Source organism: Parambassis ranga, chromosome 6 (genome assembly GCF_900634625.1).
Source record: "Parambassis ranga chromosome 6, fParRan2.1, whole genome shotgun sequence".
Classification (NCBI taxonomy): Eukaryota; Metazoa; Chordata; class Actinopteri; family Ambassidae; genus Parambassis; species Parambassis ranga.
In genome coordinates, this window is record NC_041027.1 from 12,927,070 (window position 1) to 12,944,793 (window position 17,724).

Here is a 17,724-nt window from a genome sequence, read left to right on the forward strand (position 1 = left end):
GTGGCATCAGATTGTCAGGTGTAATCAGGTGTAATCCCGCTAAGCCACAGACCCGCAGCCTGATATGTAATGCATGTTAATGGCAGCTTGGGGAACTGAGGTCTATACATCTACCTGCAGGGGACAAACAAGCCCTACAGCAAAGATCGGGATCCGTTTTTTTTAATGATGCTTCCTGACAGACATCTTTCACCTCATCTCCACTTGGATACAGCGAATGCAAATTTTGCTGGTTTGCTTGAATATTATATTCTGACAATGGGTTCCTTATTTAATTACAGACAGGACTCGGTGCTTGGGCGTACACCCGAGGGCCTGCACATACAGCAAACTTGCAAAGTGACACACTTTAGCTTCATCAATTCTTCATCAATTACTCAAGCTCCTCATCGTTTAATATAATAATAATAAATGCTGGAACTGGGTCTTGAGGAAAAACCCCGTAAGATCAAAACAGCTCTGGGTTGTATTATCCAATAAATTCACTCCATTGTTAAAAAAAAAATGAAGAAAGTAATCTCCCATGGTGCTGCAGGCAACTAGGTCAGACACACTCAATATTTGCTGACAATGAGCCAGTGTGGAAATGAAACAGATGCACCAGCGTTGCTACATCTGTACCCCCCACCCACCCACCCCCAACATAAAAAAACAAGAGATTAACAAGAGGTGTAAACACACCTGTAGGTCTCATATTACATAACATGTCTCAACCCTGCACCTTGGGGACAAAACACTTTACATACCATTCAAATCATCTGTTTACTCTGCTCACCCAACTCGCTGCACAGCCCCTCCTAGTTTTCCACTCAGGCTTCCTACAACTATGAGTCCTGAGGCTCTGTGTGAGACGGCTTTACAGAATATTGGCCTGGGAGGAATACGTTTGTTGGCTACTTGTATTTATCAGGTATCTACCAAAGTAATCTAGGCCAAGAAGTGACAGACATGGATCTAAAACAGGTTTCTATGACTGATAACCAGTTGATCAAACCACAGTGCCAAGCCTTTTTCCTCATTTGCTCTATTACAGTACAAATTTCTGCACCCATTTCAAATTGCACAGAAACTCAGAGCTTTTATTGTGAAACATACCAAACAACCAGATCAATATCAATCTATCAATCGGATCAATCTGGACCACCATAGTGTGGGTAAACAAACCAGTTGAATGCAATAGCCGTGCTATATGAATTTGTTATGAGTGTGCAGGGCTCGTCATCTGTTGAGCAGCACATAAGGTAACACCAGCATGTGTAGTAGTAGTAGTAGTAGTAAGGTGTGACACGGCATCTGCGACAGGCGGAGGAACAAAAACTATAAAGGGCTGCTATGCAAAGTGGCTATAAATGTCCTGCAAATGACATGTGATAGTTATACAAATCTGATCGTTATGCAATCAGATGCCGTGACGTGCATCATGTTGGGTGTGGTATCAAAACCAGACTCAGCAGCGCTCTTAGTTGGGTGGTCAAAGGTTAAAGAGGCTTAAAACAAAAAAAAAAAAAACTCTTTAAATTCATGGTGATGCGATACGATATATTAATAAACGTCCAACAGATTGCTTCTTAGGTGCATGGGATCAAGCAGGCTTGCAATTCTGCACTGTTAACATAGCTACAGGGCTGTTTTCCATGATGCAAACACACATACTATTATTACTACAGGAGAGAGAGGAGGCGCTACCACAGGGAGGGAATAACTGCTAAGCTAATATGCCACTATTTAAAGTTTCCTACAATATAAGTAGGTCCTATGAGTAAAGTCCTGTTTTCTCATCTCCATGTCGAAATTGTGACAGCAGCAAACGCTTGAGGCCTTTTTGAATTATGCTGCTGAGGTCGATCAGTCATAGGCTACTCTGCTCATTGACCCTCTTCACATCAGTCATGTGATTATTGGACTTGCACCAAACACCAACACAATGTAACACACCCCTACATCGCTGGAAAAGTCATTCCATTTTACATTTAGCTTCAGAGACTAAGCCTCCATACGTGCTTATGTTTTGACTTCTGCTATAAACACAAACACACCAAAGATACAACTCACATCACCGTCTGAGCTGTGAATACATGTTTGACAAAGCACACCGGGAAAAGTTCAAACTTAAGTTTTCAAAATGAAAATGTATTACATCTTTAAACTTTCAGCTGTGTAGCATATCACAGATTTGCCTAACACACTGACATGTTATCCAACTGTTATCCCGACACTTCTCATTAAGATGATGAACAGTGTCTTATCGAACAACCACAAAGGCCCCGTTCACACTGGAGAAAGTCATTCCAGCTAGAGTAGGATTGAGCCCAGACAGCCTTTAAGCTGGATGCGTTCAGACCTATTTTCAAATCTGGCTAGCACACACTTGTGTCCGCACTCAATCCGGCTTCATCCAGCATGTTTGCTGTCCTCCAAACCACTAGGTGGCGCCTCGTAATATACAGAGTCTGTTCACGCCACGGTAGGACCGCGTGTGCGCATGCGTTTTTGCGTTTTTTTTTGTCCCGTGTCGCGCCCCGTGAACTGGAAGTAGCACATCGCTAACCGGAAGTAGCATGTCGCTAGCCGGATTCGCTCGCCACATTTGCGTTCACACCTGAGCCACATTTGATCCACCTCTCATGGGTGGATCTAGCTGGATTGAAATCGAACTGGATACAGCCGGATTTGAGGTGTTCACACTCAGAAAAAACACATCTGGATTGATCTGGATGCGGCCGAATCCTGCTTAAGCCACATTTTTTTCCCCAGTGTGAACAGGGTAAAAGTCAGCAAATGTGAACAGCTACCACAGAGTGTGATTTCTATTTGCTTCCTATTCAAAGAATCAAGGGGGAAAATGTAAATGTAGCTGTAAAAAAACAAAAAAAACTAGATAACGTAGAAGATCAAAGCTGCAACAGCAACCTCTCCTGCTGATTCTCATTACCGCTACAAGATACTGATACAGCCCCATTCCCATTAGGGAAACATGCTCCTCTCACCCCCTCCAGGAAAACACAAACACAGCGAGACCTCCTTGTCAGACAATCACATTATCCTTGTCTGTACAAGCAACCAAACAATTCCACAAAGTCAGAAACACCCCGCCTACACACATCGTTTCTTTGTCTTGTGTTTCATCTTATCATATGTTCAAATCCAAACATATGGAAACAGTTGCAGGGCGTGCATAGGCAGCTCTCTGCATTCACCTGCTGCCGGCTTGTTTCTCAGTAACAACATAAAAAAAAAAGAAAGAAGAAGAGCTAAATGAAAATGAGTTCCAGACACAACTATGTGCAGCCTGGAGCTAGTAATAAAACGCTAGTTATGCTACATTAAATGACACTGTCTACGCCAACCACAACCCCACACACACACACATTTGTACTACTTAATTCCTTTGGTAAATTTCTCAGCAATCCTAGACAGGCTACCCCATCTGTCAGGCGAGGAAAGGGGTCAGGATTACTGCGTATGTGTGTGTCTGATACAGTACAAGAGTGCCGCTAGATGAACCTGAAAGGAGTTCACACACTACTTGGCTGCTGCCCAACTGTCTGGCTAATAACGTGGAAGACTGATTAGCCCATTTAGCCAGTTAGCTAATGGCCCTAACTACAACACCCTGCTGCTACTGTCCCTACAGATGAGATGAGACAAACGTTAAAGAGCAGACAGAAAATTCTGTTTTTAACTATATGCTATAGTTGTGTGGAGATGGCACACACGATGATTATCCAACTGAACACACACACACACAGTCATACACACCTCTTCTTAGGTTTTCTTAAGTCTAACAGACTTCTAATCTGACATTAGGCCAGATGGGTTATCCCTGATTCAAGGTACAGTAATGAAGGCGGTGGAGGTGGGGGGTGGTTGAAGGAAAGGGAGAGACTAGAAACATAGCGTTGTAAAGGTATACATGGGAAAACAGCTAGCCTAGCTCAGTCTACAGTGAGAAAGAACACCTCTAAAACCCCATTAATGATCATGTCCAGACACGATTGTTCATCAAAATATCGTCATCCATTTAAAACAGTGAATTATTTTGTCCGGCTGCATTTAAATAAGCTTCAAATTTAGATTTGTCTATGATCTGTCTTAAAGCTATAGGCTAGGCTTACCCAACACAACCAGACATAACAAGTGTGAGTGAATTAAAGAGATAAATCATGCATAATTATAACAGTGTAGTGAGCTCAACCCACATAAACAGTACCTGTGTGTCAGATGCACCACTTTCTTCCTGTCTATCTCTACACAAATAACACGTTTTTAACCAAGCTGCTGAAACTAGAATAAGGTGTTCGCATGCACACAACACAGATAAGAACTTCTTAAAGTTCTTCTTAAATCACGCTGTCACTGTGTAAGTACCCCGAGAACATGTTATGTTGTTATATATAATTATTATTACACCGCAGCAGCTTCACATGAGAAAAATTACTGTAGAATGATCATTAACAATTCATCAATAAATAACAATAAATAGCTGGCACCTGTGTGTTTGGTGAAAGCTGATAAAGGCTTGTGAACATCTGTCATCGATACAATAAATACAGATCAAACAGGCAAATATGATCTTCCACCTTTGGGTTGTGGCCCATCTGTGCATTGAGGAGGACTCAAAGGCCTTGTATTTAGCGTGACAGAAGAGAGGGCTGGGCCGTGTGTCAAGATGAAAGCAAGCGAGTGTTCTAACAAAAGACATTGTAATCAGGAGAGCCTTTGAAGAACCTCTAGTCTGTAATGGTCTCCATTCAGGGTGGGGCCGACAACACCCACAAAACTCCGCTCCCGGTCAGTAGCATGTGACAATTCAGGCGGGATAACTTTACGAGCAAGCTGTCACTGGAGTGTGAGTATCTGGACAGAGGCTGCAGCTTTAAATGCACTACGCTTGCAACAGCTAAGCAGAAAGAAGGCGGCTGTGGTAACTCCACTTAAATTGACTGAGCACCCGACCTGATGTCAGCAGATGGCTGATCAGAGAAGAAACCTCCCATCTCAGCTCCCTGTCCATCAATCCAGCCTCAGAGCCACAACTAATCCCCTCAGGACACTGCAAGTCTCCTCTGCCAGCTCCCAGCCAGGCTTAGCATCATGTTCCTGCACCTATAGCTTTTAGTGACCAGCCACGAGTAACTGGCCTGCACAAGGATGAAGCAAAACAACAACAAAGCACACGGATAACTAGGATTGCTATCTTGGAGGCTTTATCCGCATGCCAAGTGACAAAGCAGCTGATAAAAATCACACAAAACGCTACTGTCTGCGTCTCATTTCTGTGCTTAACAATACTTTTGTCAAATGTATGCAACCGTCCTTTTTCTTTTAAATCAGCCATCTGAAATATCACACAAATAATCAAAAGAAAGAAACAGCAAGCAGCCTCCAGCGCTGCCACAAACAAAGCAAACACTGGATGTCAGACCATTTCCTGTGCTTTGAATAAACACAGTTTATCCATTCGCCCCAATGCTGCTCTGTACTATCAGGTCCTGTTGACTCAACTGTCAGCCTCCTGAACAACACACGAGCGTGCACACACACACACACACACACACACACAGAGGCAGCCCCTTTAGCTAATACCTCCATCCAGACCAGCTGACCGCCCGGACACCACCATAACAACTTAAAAAGCACCTGACCTCTCCCCGGAGGCTTTGCACTTATGAATAAGTTTTGTTGTAGTAACATGGGAGCCTCCTAAACACACACTGTTGTACTTCATGTGATGTTAAGTCCATTAAAAAAAGTCAAACGATAAATAAATACTGTAAACAAGTGCTTGTGCATTCCACAGACTTATTTTGGGTCCGGACAGTTTTCAAAGGAGGTCACAACAAACCAATCAATCAGCTCTTATCGACAGGGTTCTGTAAATAGGAGAGAGTGCAGGTCATCTGCAGAGCCTTCGCTGCCACAGCCAGGGCATCTGCTGCGCTGCTGCTGTCTGACGAGGTGACAAATGACCCCATCATTGACACCAACCCTGCAAGGGTCCTCCAGGATCAGCAGCTTTGGAAGCAGCCTGTGAGTGTAACGGTCAGAATGGCATGGACATGTTAATCATAGTTTTGTATTTAGCTTAAAGAGCTTCTCTATCAGAGATACTGTGCCTTTTTAAAAGCAGCAGGGAACACTACTCATTCGCCCTCTCCCCTGCCACTTTGCCTCAGTCAGTCTGGCAGTCATTGCTTTTTTTTGTATCATTTAATATTCTCTGCCAAGCAGCGCACGCTGTCTCTGTTGTGTGGAAAGTGTGTAACAGGCTTTTTCCTGACAGCCATAGCTTTGTTCCCAGAGCTTGTCACCGAGCAGCCAGCCATCCTGATGAAAGCCCAGAGCAGATAACGCCACAAAAGAGAGGCTGCTTCAACTTCACAGCCTGCTTGGCCCTAACTTTCCCCAGGCCTGGATAAGGGGGAGAACCCTGTCACTGTCAACAATGCTCCCATAACGAGAGCTCGCTTGTTGCCTGACTTGGAATCTATGTAGATAAGAAACTCTGAAACAAGAAGAAAGCCCCCTTAAAAAAACCCACACAGCAAGACACGGGAGCTACAGGGGTCTGTTCTGAGGAGATTAGCTCGTGTTTAGCAGCAGTTTGAATCCACTTCGTTTGAAATTGTCCCTGAATAAACTGCTGGAGGGGGGGGGGGCAGCTGAACCTGATCCGGAGGCTATCGCAAAGCGATTTAGTAACAATTTAGTAACCGCACAGTGGAAACAATTATACACAGAACAAACACTGTAGGACCACACTCACTGGTTTTGTTGCACTTGACTTTGGAGAGGAGTTTGTGAGCCAGCAGAAGATCTCCACTCTTCACTGCCACCAGCAGCTCCTGCTCTTTCCCCATGGTCGTCCTTTCTTCTGGTCTTCTCAGCGCTCCTTCAGGCAGTCCTTAGCAAACATTTGTCAGCACATTAACAGGCAGCTGCTGAATCCCAGCCATGAGCTTAGCAACATTCAGATGGACGGAGTGTCTGGTGAGGTGGTCCAGGAGGTCGTCCTTCGCTCGTTGTTGGAGTTTAGGTACATGGTGTTTAGTGATGTGGAGGGACAGTTAGGCTAGTGGAGGTCTTAGCTGAGTGTGTGTTCAAAATCTGTCTCTGTCCACCAGGAGGGAACCTGCCATTACAGACAAACAGCACACAGTTAGCAACAAAAAGAGTGCTACCATATGCCTCTGGCTATAAATCTTAATGCAAATCCCAAAATGGAAAAAAAAATTTTGTAAATATGCAGCTAAGAAAGCAGGAAATCATAAATTCATTCATAACATTTCTACAAAAAAAATAACTATTGCAGATCTGCCCAAAAGAAACAATGAATCCGTGCTCAGCTCAGCAGCATGGCTGGATGTCATTCTTCATCAGCAATCAATAGAACACCTTCCACTAGATAAATATTGTCAGGATTAGCCACGTGACTTTAACTTAACCCATCTTTTGTTTGTTTTCTCTGATCCAGGAAGGCTGCTCCCTTGGGAGTGTGCTGCTAATCTGTTTCACTTCCCATGCAGGAATACAGTCTCACTCCATTGAAAACATTCAGGAAGAATCGTTTCTGTGTTTCCCTCTCTGATAAAAACAGTGAGGTTGAGCCACAGCTTCCACTTCACAACCAATTCACCTGAAATCCCAGTCAGCAGCGAGGTTTGTTTCTGTCCCCGATGCAGAATCAATTCAAGGAATCTGTGAGGGATAGTGCAGGTAGAGCACTACCTGTCCTGAACCACTGGGTATACATGCAAGCATGGGAGAAATTTAGCAGCCTGCAGAAGTTTTAACATTAAAAAAAAAGCTCCAACTCAGAATTCTCAGTCTACGTTGAGCCTGGCAACACTCACGTGTCAAAACCATGAGCATCTTATCGTGTCTGCCAGCCTATTTAGAGCTGCTCGTCCAGTTATTCTGTCAGACTGCTGGGTGATCGTGCAGCAGTGTGTGCAGCACCCCAGCAGCAGATGCCAATGCATGTCTTTGCACTGACACATGATCTAAAACTAGCCGGGCACCTTGCCAGGCAGTAAACAACCGCACAGACACACACTACAACACAAGCCAGAATGTAAACAAGGAGTCCAAAACCGGCTTGTTAGCCCCAAATGTCAGTGGGTAGAGGGTGGTATACTTGAGTGGCAGTGGATGAAAGCTGCAGTGACAGGTGACAAATCAATCTATCACTGTTCAAAAGCCTTAAAATATTTACTACAAGTAGAAATGATTGTGCACTTTGGAAGCAAGTGAACACATCTCCCATGACTTCTGTTGGACTTTTAGGTTTCCAGGGCTCAATATTTAAGATGGAACCCCTTTACTTTAGTCATAATCCAAACACTTCAGACCAAACCTCACTCTTAAATCTACCGATTTAATCCCACATCGTTTCACAGCAAACATTACAAATCCGTAAGAGAAGTATTTCGGCACAAATAATACATAAATAAACAAAAACATGCAAAAATATAAACACACAGTCTGGCTGCAACCTGTATCTGTGCTGTCGCTTCCAAAGATGTAAAACTGCCTCTAAAAGTAGATATTTGTAAATTAAAGATGATGTTTTAAGTGCCTATATATGTTCTACTGTTTGTTTGTGAGCTTAAAACAAATGATTTGATATATTTGGCCAGGACTGCTCGGACCTATGTTCAGCGTCTCCGTGTTTGCTAACTTATCAGTCTCGAGTGTCACGATGCTACAACATAAACACTCTCAAACCTTCTTTAGAACAATAAAGCGACATTTTTTTGTACATATAAGGTCGTTTTTAGTCAGAAAATATAAGTTAACAGACAGCGGAGGCTCTCACCTGTTGTAGGCGGGGGACCGTGAGGTGTAACAGGCTGCTCCGCCGCGGAGTCACTGAGCGAAGACCGCCGAGTGCCAGGAGACGAGACCCGACGACTGTGCGTCAAGTGAATTACATCATTACGCACAAGTTCCGGTGCTACCTTTCAAAATAAGAGTATCCACACGTAAATATTTGACTAGTATTGAAACTTCGGCAAAACTGTTGGTTATATTTTTTCGCTGACTGAGTCTAACTTATATACATACATGCATTTCATAGTGAATTTCTGGCGCAGTGTCAGCTTACAGCCTCATTTATGATTTTATTTTGAAGGCAAACTTACATCAATTGTATCATCCGTAGTAAACACGTTCAACTTCACGTAGGTGAGAAACGTCGGTGGCTCCTGGATAACCGCGGGAGTAACACGTTGTCCAGAGAAAGTGCTAACAAAGTAGAACAATACAAAAATTGACGTCATGATCAAACACACTTTAATAAACCTGCAGTGAGAAACTTTATTATTTAAATCTAACTCGTGCAAACATGTTCTACAGGTTTTGCTATGCTTGACTGAAATGAAGTTTCACACAGAATGATAGTACAAAAAAATGAATGATTGTCAAATTGTTTCTAAAACTTCTAAAAAAAAAAAACTTAAAAAAAAAAACTACACGGCGGAGGAATCCGGAATGGTTGTATGGTGTCGCCATCTGCTGGCCAAACACAGCTACTGACATTAGGTCCAAACATTCAAAGCAGCCTCCTTCTCTTTTACTTTTTTTTTTGCTGTTATGCAATAATTAAATCAAGAAGATGAAATAAAATGCCACATTCAGGATGAAGATTATCCAGATTTGCTGGTGAGACTATTTCCCACCCTTTCCATTCTGTCTCATTGTCTTTGTATAAATAAAACACCTCGAATCCCACATTACACTCATAAATAGCATGTACATAAGCCAGGCTGAAACTAAATATAAAGCATCGCGTTACCGTGTGAATGAGGGTGTGATGAAAGCTTCGCTGGAAGTCGCTGAAGAATTAAAACAGAAACCGACGTCGTGATATATCTGAATCAGTGGTATAGCTTTAAAATAACACTCAAACACAGCCTCCCTTTTTTAACATTTCACTCTGAACACAGGATAAACCAGCTGATTCTAGTAAAGTAGCCATTTAGTAAAGTGAAGGCTGATGCTAAATTCACACAAACACACACTGAACAATGCAGAGAGCTCGTAGAGATTAACTGTAAAAGCAGATGTTAAATTTTATTCACAAATTTAAATGCAGATTTTACAATCATTCTGAGAGCCTGTTTACACTTGGTATCAAAACTGGAACACATGTTGACAGCCAAAACAACACCATGTCTGTTACATGACTGTACTGAATCTTTCTTGTTTAGGATGGAACAAACATTATTATCATTATTATTATTGTCGCTCTGTGTGGTTAGAAGTCTGGTGCATCTTGACTTCTGATTCGATCCTACATAAACCATTTTAGAACCAAGTGTAAACAGGTTTTGAGGGTGTCAGAAATAAGCCGGCTTCTCCGTTTGTGCAGCATCCCTCCTGTGGTCATTAAGCGGTAAGTGCCGTGTGTGTGTGTGTTCGCCTGCAAAAGCACAATTTGACTTTAAAAGAAAACAGAAAGGGGAAACCAAGCGACACAAATGAGGTGTGTTTTTGCATTAAATCCATGAAAAGCTGTCAAGTAAAATTGACAAAACATTTCCTTTTTTTTTTTTTTTTTTTACAAATTCCATTCACACAGCTTTGTATATATATCTTCCACTGTGAACAGAGCCTCCCGTTTATGGCCAGAGGGTTCGACAAAGCACTTCTGAGTCCCTGATTTGCATGAGTTGAAACAGCAGGGTGAAGCAGTGTATGGAGGTACGAAGTGTGGTCAGGGTTTGAACTGAAAGGTGTGGAGACCCACATCGGCCAAATCAAAGACATATAGAGCGACCGATATCTTTCAGATCTGATTTAATCATGTTGGGCTAATAACATGAAGTTCAAAACACGTTTAGAGCCGATCGAGGCTGTTCAGTGAAAATCCAACATATCTGTGTGTTATGTTTGGCTCTTAACCTGTCCGGGTAGAAAAAGAAAAGCTCGACCTTCATGAAGTCATGAAATAGTTCAACACTTTGGAAACTTTGCAGAGAAACGACGGTCGTTGTTGGGAGTTAAGGGAGCGCTAAGGCTAGCAGCTAAGGTTTGATCCTGCTTTCTTTAGGGTACTAGCAAAGGCTAGCTTGTAAACTCAAATCAGAACCAGCTAGCCTCGCTTCCATCTACATGCTGTGTGTGTGTGTGTGAAGCTATCCAAACTACAGACAGACAGATTTTGTTACCTACTAGCCCTTCCTAGCTGTAGCTTCATTTTTACCACACAGACAGTGACAACAACCCCACATTCATTCATACCTTGTCAAGAAAGTGAACAACTGCATTTCCCAAAATATCAAACTACTTCCTTAAACTTTCTTCAGGTAGAAACACAAACAAAACGAGAAACAACATATTGCACAATGTATGAAAAAAAAGGAGGAATTAAACAAAAATACATGTTAATTTTTCTGCTACTATTCTGTACAGTTCTACGTGGTTAGAAGTTCAGTCTGGCGCGTTGTGTGTGTGTGTATTTACAGTAACTACAAGAAAATCTAGTAATACTAAAAGGGGGACATTTCCCAATGCAGGACCAGAGAGGTTTGATGCTGCATATGTTAGCGTGGACCTGTCAGACCGACTCCTTCTGATCCTTCTTTGGAAACGCCTGACGCGGTACATTTTTTGTATACACCAACACATGTGTGTATGTATATATGACGACATTAATATGTGCACACATACCGAGTCTCTCTCCCGTCCTCAGAGGCACTCCCTACAGTTAGGTTAGGTGGTGTTAGTTGACAAAAATCTCAATATTTCTGATCTGTCTGAACTACGAGAATCATCTATGTGATTAAAAATAGCCGTCCTCTGTAAATTCCTCGGAAGACTTCTTAAAAAGCGGCAAGTTGTCCTTTCACAAAAATACTTTCCCTCTTTTTTTTCTCGTGTTTGGTTTGGATGTAAAGTCAGCATCCGTTGCCCCCTTCTGTCCTGAGACATGAAATCTGCATCATACTGTTCATACTTCCATCCATGTCCACCTTTGCACTGAGGGCCTTCGCTTCTCTTTCTTTCTTTATATTTTCCCTTGGTCTGACGCTCTTTAGCAGAGTCTGTCAAGAAAAGGACAAGTGCCACATAGGACTGCTTGTAGCTCCTTTAAAATAAAAAAAGGAAAGGGGGAAAAAAAAAAAAGACAGGAAGTCTGCAGAGGGGTCGGAGGTCATATTTTCTCATCGGTCATCTCCAGGAACTGGGCGTACACGTCTCTGGAACACTCCCCCTTCTGGTTGAACAGGAACTTGTAGTAGCTGCCGTCAGCACAAATGGCTACGAAGTAGAGTACAAAACATATGTCAGCAAATAAAACAGAACACCACACCTCCAGCTGCAATGACAACGATATCTGAACTAATAAGAAGAACCGAAGTGCGGTTTGGGTGTCACCTATGACGGCATTGGGCTCTGTTCCAAAGGCACACGCACATGGAGAGCCTGAGGGGACCTGGAACTTGGAGAAACTCCACTTGGAACTGAAGTATTTTGGAAGAAAGCTGGCAGATGCCAAACTGCAGAGAGAGGAAAAATTTGTTTTATTCCTCTTTATATTATAATTTTTCATCATCAGCTGAGAGAGATAAACGGACCTTGACTGCTTGTTCCTTTTGGGGTCCTCTGCAGCGAAGATGTGCACTGTGCCGTGGTCGCTGGACACGCAGATGAGGGACGCATCCTGGTTAAAATTAATGCTGGAGAAGATGGGAGTTTTCAGAAGGACACATGATCACACAGACATAAGGCAACACATGCACCATTTCAGTCTAAAGCTTGTTCCATACTCCACGAGAACAGAGAACAGGCTCCTCGCTCCACGGGTGGTAAGAGTAAAAAAAAAAACAAAAAAGTACCATACTCCGCGAGAAGTGTGTGTGCATACGGCCCTCCCACGCAGCGCACGTCACACACACAAGGTTGACAGTGCAACTGTATTCCAAATTGTGAGCACAGTCGTGGTTACCTGGCCTAACAAGCTGATAATGTTCAGGGAAGAGGGCGTACAGCATGACAATAGATAGAAGATCAGTGTAGCTGACTGTAGCAGACCTCTGGTCTGTGTGAGTTTAACTCTGTGAACGTGTGGATGACAGTCTGCAATAATACATCCCGTCTCCTGGTGTTTAATGTGCGCGTCCAGCCACTGTAACACCGTGATCAATACTGGGATTAATTTTTATATCGCCACCTTGTGGACAGACGCTCTCCTCTGTGCGCCGTGTTTCTCCTTCCAGGAGCTGTTTGCCAGCTGCTCATCTAAACTGTCCATCGTCGCTGTACTTCCTCCTTCTGTCTGTGTGTTCTGCACCTGAAGAAGCTCTTGCGCTTCTCCACATTCATCGCGCCCACTAAATTCCGACCAATCACAGAATTGTTCTCGCACAGCACTGAGAGAACAAGTTCTGCCCGGGCCATGTGTCCGAGAGAGCTGCAGAACCGGCGCTCCGAGAGAGAAATGACGTCATTTTGTGGGCGTAACGTCGGCAGCGAGGAGCGAGCTCTCTGTTCTCGTGGAGTATGGATCCAGCTTAAGCCATAGTATAGATGCTGAATACTCACCAGTAAATGTTAGCGGCCTGTGAGCCCCGTCTTAGCTCCTGTATGAGCTGGCCTGCAGATGTGTCAAAGATTCTAATAAGAGTCCCCTGAAACACAGATCAACCAGCGGAGTCAGACACAAGAGCTGAAGCAAGAGTCTCAACAAACTTCACCACAGCACTTCACACACTTTCTCTGATGCGGTAGCTATTCTTGTTCCCTGCAGGTTGAGAGCAATGCAGCACAGCGCCCCCTCATGGGCAGGGATGTCCACCGGGGGCTTTTCTGTGTTTGCAAGGTCCACTATCTGTACGTGGCCTGAATGAGTGCCCGGGAATGCCAACAGGGAGTTGTTGCTGTTGGGACACAGCACACACAGACCTGAGGAGGGACAAGAAGAGAAAAGGTCTGCATGGTTCAGGAGCTCATGTGGTTTTACAGCCGGAAATTAAACGTCAGCAGTTTGAAAAAGAGCGGACCGACCTTTGGGGTTGTAGCAGGTCTCGAACACATGTAGCTGATGGGGATTGTGGGTAAAGGTGAAGACTTTGATCATTGAGTCTAGGACCACCACGATCCTGAGAGCACAGAATAAAATGTCAAAACCTTTTTAAACAGCATGTACAAAACTGAGACACAAGATCATCCAACGGTTGTGCCTAAAGAGGAACCCCCCCCCGCCCCGCCCCTTCCACTGATTATTACATTACACAACACTGATGTTGCAACAAATTCGGAAGAAAATGATGGAAGACAAACATTTTTTTTGTACCTGTCACGCCGAAGCTTCACTGCTTTGACCTCTGTGGAAAATTCTATCTCAATGACTGTTTTCTTCTTCAGGTCATCCCAGATCATCACTACAACAACAGGAGAAGAAAGAAAACATTCACCCACAGAAAGTGTGTCAAAGTGTGTGTTTAATGTCCATTTCCATGCCCTAATATAATAAGATAAGATGCCATCACCGAGAGCATCCAACCAAAGATAAAAGCAGCAAAAACCATAGAAAACATGACGCGTTTAGTGTTGATTTTAGCTTGGCTAGTTTGATCCTATATAGAAACACATAAGCTGAAGCAGACTGAAGGGATGCATGTAGATTGTATATGTTTCCGGACACTGAGTCTTCAGGGAGACAGGAGACATGGTGCAGCAGCAGGAAGAATGTTAAACTGTGTGACAGCAGACATTTTATTGGTGCTTCAGCCCTTCTTGTGGGCGTCTCTATGTCTCTATGTCCACCTGCACAGTATTGCTAATGCTGCCTCCTGTAGATAAACTTACCTTTATTAGTTGGGTACTTGGGTTTCTTCCCTCCTCCCACTAGCGCTAGATAGTTACACCTAAACAGCATCTCCACGTGGCCAACCCCGCCTTCCAGGAACTCTGAAAGTAATGGAGAATAATTTCACTGCCACTGACCGAGCAAGAACCGAAAGCACAGCTCTCGTTAAGTGCTTTCTCATCTCTCATGGCTCAGTTCCACACAGCGAGACTGGCCTCTCTCCTTCTGCAGCGTACATAACATCAGCAGGAAAGAACAGCTCGGCACAGAGAAAACAAAAGCCACACGCTGTCCTTTGAACAATACTTGACCTACAGCAGTTAGCGCTGAGCAGTTTAGAGAAGTGGCCACACAGGTCATGTGCCAAGTCACACTTTCTAGCGCTCTTTGGGGGGGAGAATGAAAGGAGTTCCACATGTGCTGCCACAGTGGGTTCCTGTAAGCGTTTTTTTTTGTCACAAACGGAAAGCTTTAGCAGAATATTCCTCCATTCCAGTACAGTGTTCCTAATTAAATGATCACAGTTCAACTAGTCTTGTGAAACACATCACATGTTGTTACTATGTACAATGTGCACTACCTTGTAAATTCAGTCTTTAGCACCATGGAAAAACCCACAGCACACCAGATTCACAGGTGATGCACGTATTTACATAACAACTGGATAAACTAGGTTTATTTACTTACAGCAGACAGTCATGTCTGAGAGCACAGACTCAACTAACAAATGATGCTACCACTGAATATCTCAGCCACTTTAATGTCTTCTTACCTTGTTTCTCCTTCTCTTTGAGGGGATCTGTGTTGTACACACGGAATCCATTCTCCATTCCACAGGCAAAACATCCTGGAGGGACACACAGACACACACAGACAGGGATCAATGGCGTTGCTCAATTGTTGACATATCAAGAATTATTGGCATGGATCTCTACTATGGAATCCACTCAGTTTTTGCACGGATGAGAACACACAACACAAAGACACATGCGTGATAAAACAGCAGCCTTTCATACTGAGCGTGGAACAAATGATTAACCTGCCACGGTGTGTGTGGAATGTATGACAGTGACGTTTGGTGCCAAAGGGGTCACATGAGGTCCTTAAGTCACTTTTTAGATCTACGTTCTTTTAAGAGAAATGTGGGTGACACAAATAATTAGGTTAAAAAAAATTAGGTTTAAGATAGATACACTTTAAATGTACGGCCTGTGGATATGCGTGTGGGCGGGGAGCGAAGACAATGTTACACTGACTGTAACAAAACCAACGCAGTAACAACAGATGAACGTTACTTCTAAGAAAATGACAGTTTAATAAAAGTCTACGACTTTATTGAAAACATAAGGTTAAGTCAATAACGCGGTAATAGCCGTAACATTAACTTCACGAACCTAAATGTTACCTAGCTAACGCTAGCTAACGCCGTTGTGGTCACTCAGGTACAGCTAGCATGTTGGCTAACAGGATTTCAGCTAACATTAGCACATATCCTATGTTCACTGGCGTTATTGGGTACACATATATGTATCTTTTTTTTAAAAAAAAAATACGTTTTTGAGTCTAACACTACAACCTATGTCTCGTTGACCTATTGGGTTATTAGCCGTATAGGCTTAAACAAAAAAGCTAGCTACGTATTGTGGTTAGCCGAGCCTTGAAAGCTAGCTAAAGCTAACATCAAGTTAACGTTCCGTAGTTTAAGTTTATGAAGCAGCAACGCCTGGACAGCGTTATTACTAGATAATGTAATTGTAGACGATATAAACCCATTGTTAGAATGTGTAAACTCGGTGTTGGTAGGAAATGTTATGTTTAATTTATGCTCGTGGAAGATGTCGGCATAGCAATGATAGCTTAGCATCCTCGACGCTGCCAATTTCCAGTTGGGAAGAAAAAAAAACATCACGCTTCTTACCATGATCCTGGTTAAATCCAGCATAAAGAAGCCCGTTCCCGTGAGGGTTAGACGGTAGTAAATTCATTGTTATTACAGAACAACCGAATGTTAAATTAATCCACAAGCTCCTGTTTGATGAGCTAACCGGCTACCATTCCTCCTGAGTCTGCTGCTGGGCAAAGAGTAGGAAAACAACCGAGCCTGGTTCCTGCTTGGGGAATAGCTGTCATCAGCCAAGATCAAAGGGAGTTTTCAGGAGACCTTAGTAATGTACTTAGGAACACATTTAACACAGAAATAACTCCATTATCCTCATTAATAGTTTTAACCAGAAAAAACAGTCAGGTGGTGATCAAAGAAGAATTATAACGAAGTCCGATTTCGCTAACAGGAATCAATGATTTGATTACTTTTGACTTAATCATAGTTTCACCGATTAACACATAGTCAGACGTCAAGCATGTTATTATGATATCCGTCTTTACCGAAAAGTTGAGTTTGAGGAGTTTTTGAAGTCATGAAGATGCAAAAGAAAAGTAACCATACAGGCATCCATTATATTATTATATATTTATCAATCCTACATGAAATACACATGTGGTACTTTCATTCTCGTCGAGTTGCCCCAAGGCACACATACATGATATACTTGATCACTTATACAAATTACTTCTAACTACAAGTTACCTAGCCCCAGTGGCCTAATGGATAAGGCACTGGCCTCCTAAGCCAGGGATTGTGGGTTCGAGTCCCATCTGGGGTGAATTCTTTTTTTGAGTCAATGACGAATTCTGCATTAAAATATATCAAATTACGCCTGTTTTTACCTAATCCTATCATAAATATTTCGTCTGGTATTTTCCAAGAGAATATGTACACACCATTTGCAACACTGATCTACCTCTTGTTTTTTTTGTGGCATTCTGCCACTATTTTTTGATTATGCCTTAAAAATGTGAGCCAAAAATCAACATAGCCTACCTCCAAACAAATAAAAGTAAGTAAAATT

General features: G+C 42.9%; 2 protein-coding genes and 1 non-coding gene across 5 annotated transcripts in view; 1 reads left to right on the forward strand and 2 right to left on the reverse strand.

Annotated features, from left to right (window-relative positions):
* The window catches only part of LOC114437466 (CASK interacting protein 2), a 29,413-nt gene extending 20,497 nt beyond the window's left edge, over positions 1–8,916 (reverse strand). For all 3 annotated transcript variants that reach the window (XM_028408175.1, XM_028408174.1, XM_028408173.1), the window contains exons 1-2: positions 8,819–8,916; positions 6,767–7,132 (exon numbers count right to left, since the gene is read on the reverse strand). In XM_028408175.1, coding sequence (XP_028263976.1) covers positions 6,767–6,860 — 94 coding nt within the window. In that variant the 5' untranslated portion in view covers positions 6,861–7,132; positions 8,819–8,916. The remainder of the gene's footprint in view (positions 1–6,766; positions 7,133–8,818) is intronic.
* Positions 8,917–10,048: 1,132 nt separating this feature from the next.
* On the reverse strand, positions 10,049–16,894 carry wdr45b (WD repeat domain 45B). The gene is made up of 10 exons (XM_028408217.1): positions 16,734–16,894; positions 15,588–15,662; positions 14,815–14,916; positions 14,300–14,387; positions 14,011–14,105; positions 13,718–13,908; positions 13,549–13,634; positions 12,582–12,683; positions 12,382–12,503; positions 10,049–12,264 (listed from the first exon to the last, which is right to left on the reverse strand). The coding sequence occupies exons 1-10, from the start codon at positions 16,798–16,800 to the stop codon at positions 12,158–12,160; spliced, it is 1,035 nt and encodes a 344-aa protein (XP_028264018.1). The 5' UTR covers positions 16,801–16,894; the 3' UTR covers positions 10,049–12,157.
* A 511-nt stretch (positions 16,895–17,405) lies between these two features.
* Positions 17,406–17,478, forward strand: trnar-ccu (transfer RNA arginine (anticodon CCU)). Its single transcript has one exon. It is a non-coding gene; the product is annotated as a tRNA-Arg (tRNA).
* The last annotated feature ends 246 nt before the right edge of the window (positions 17,479–17,724 follow it).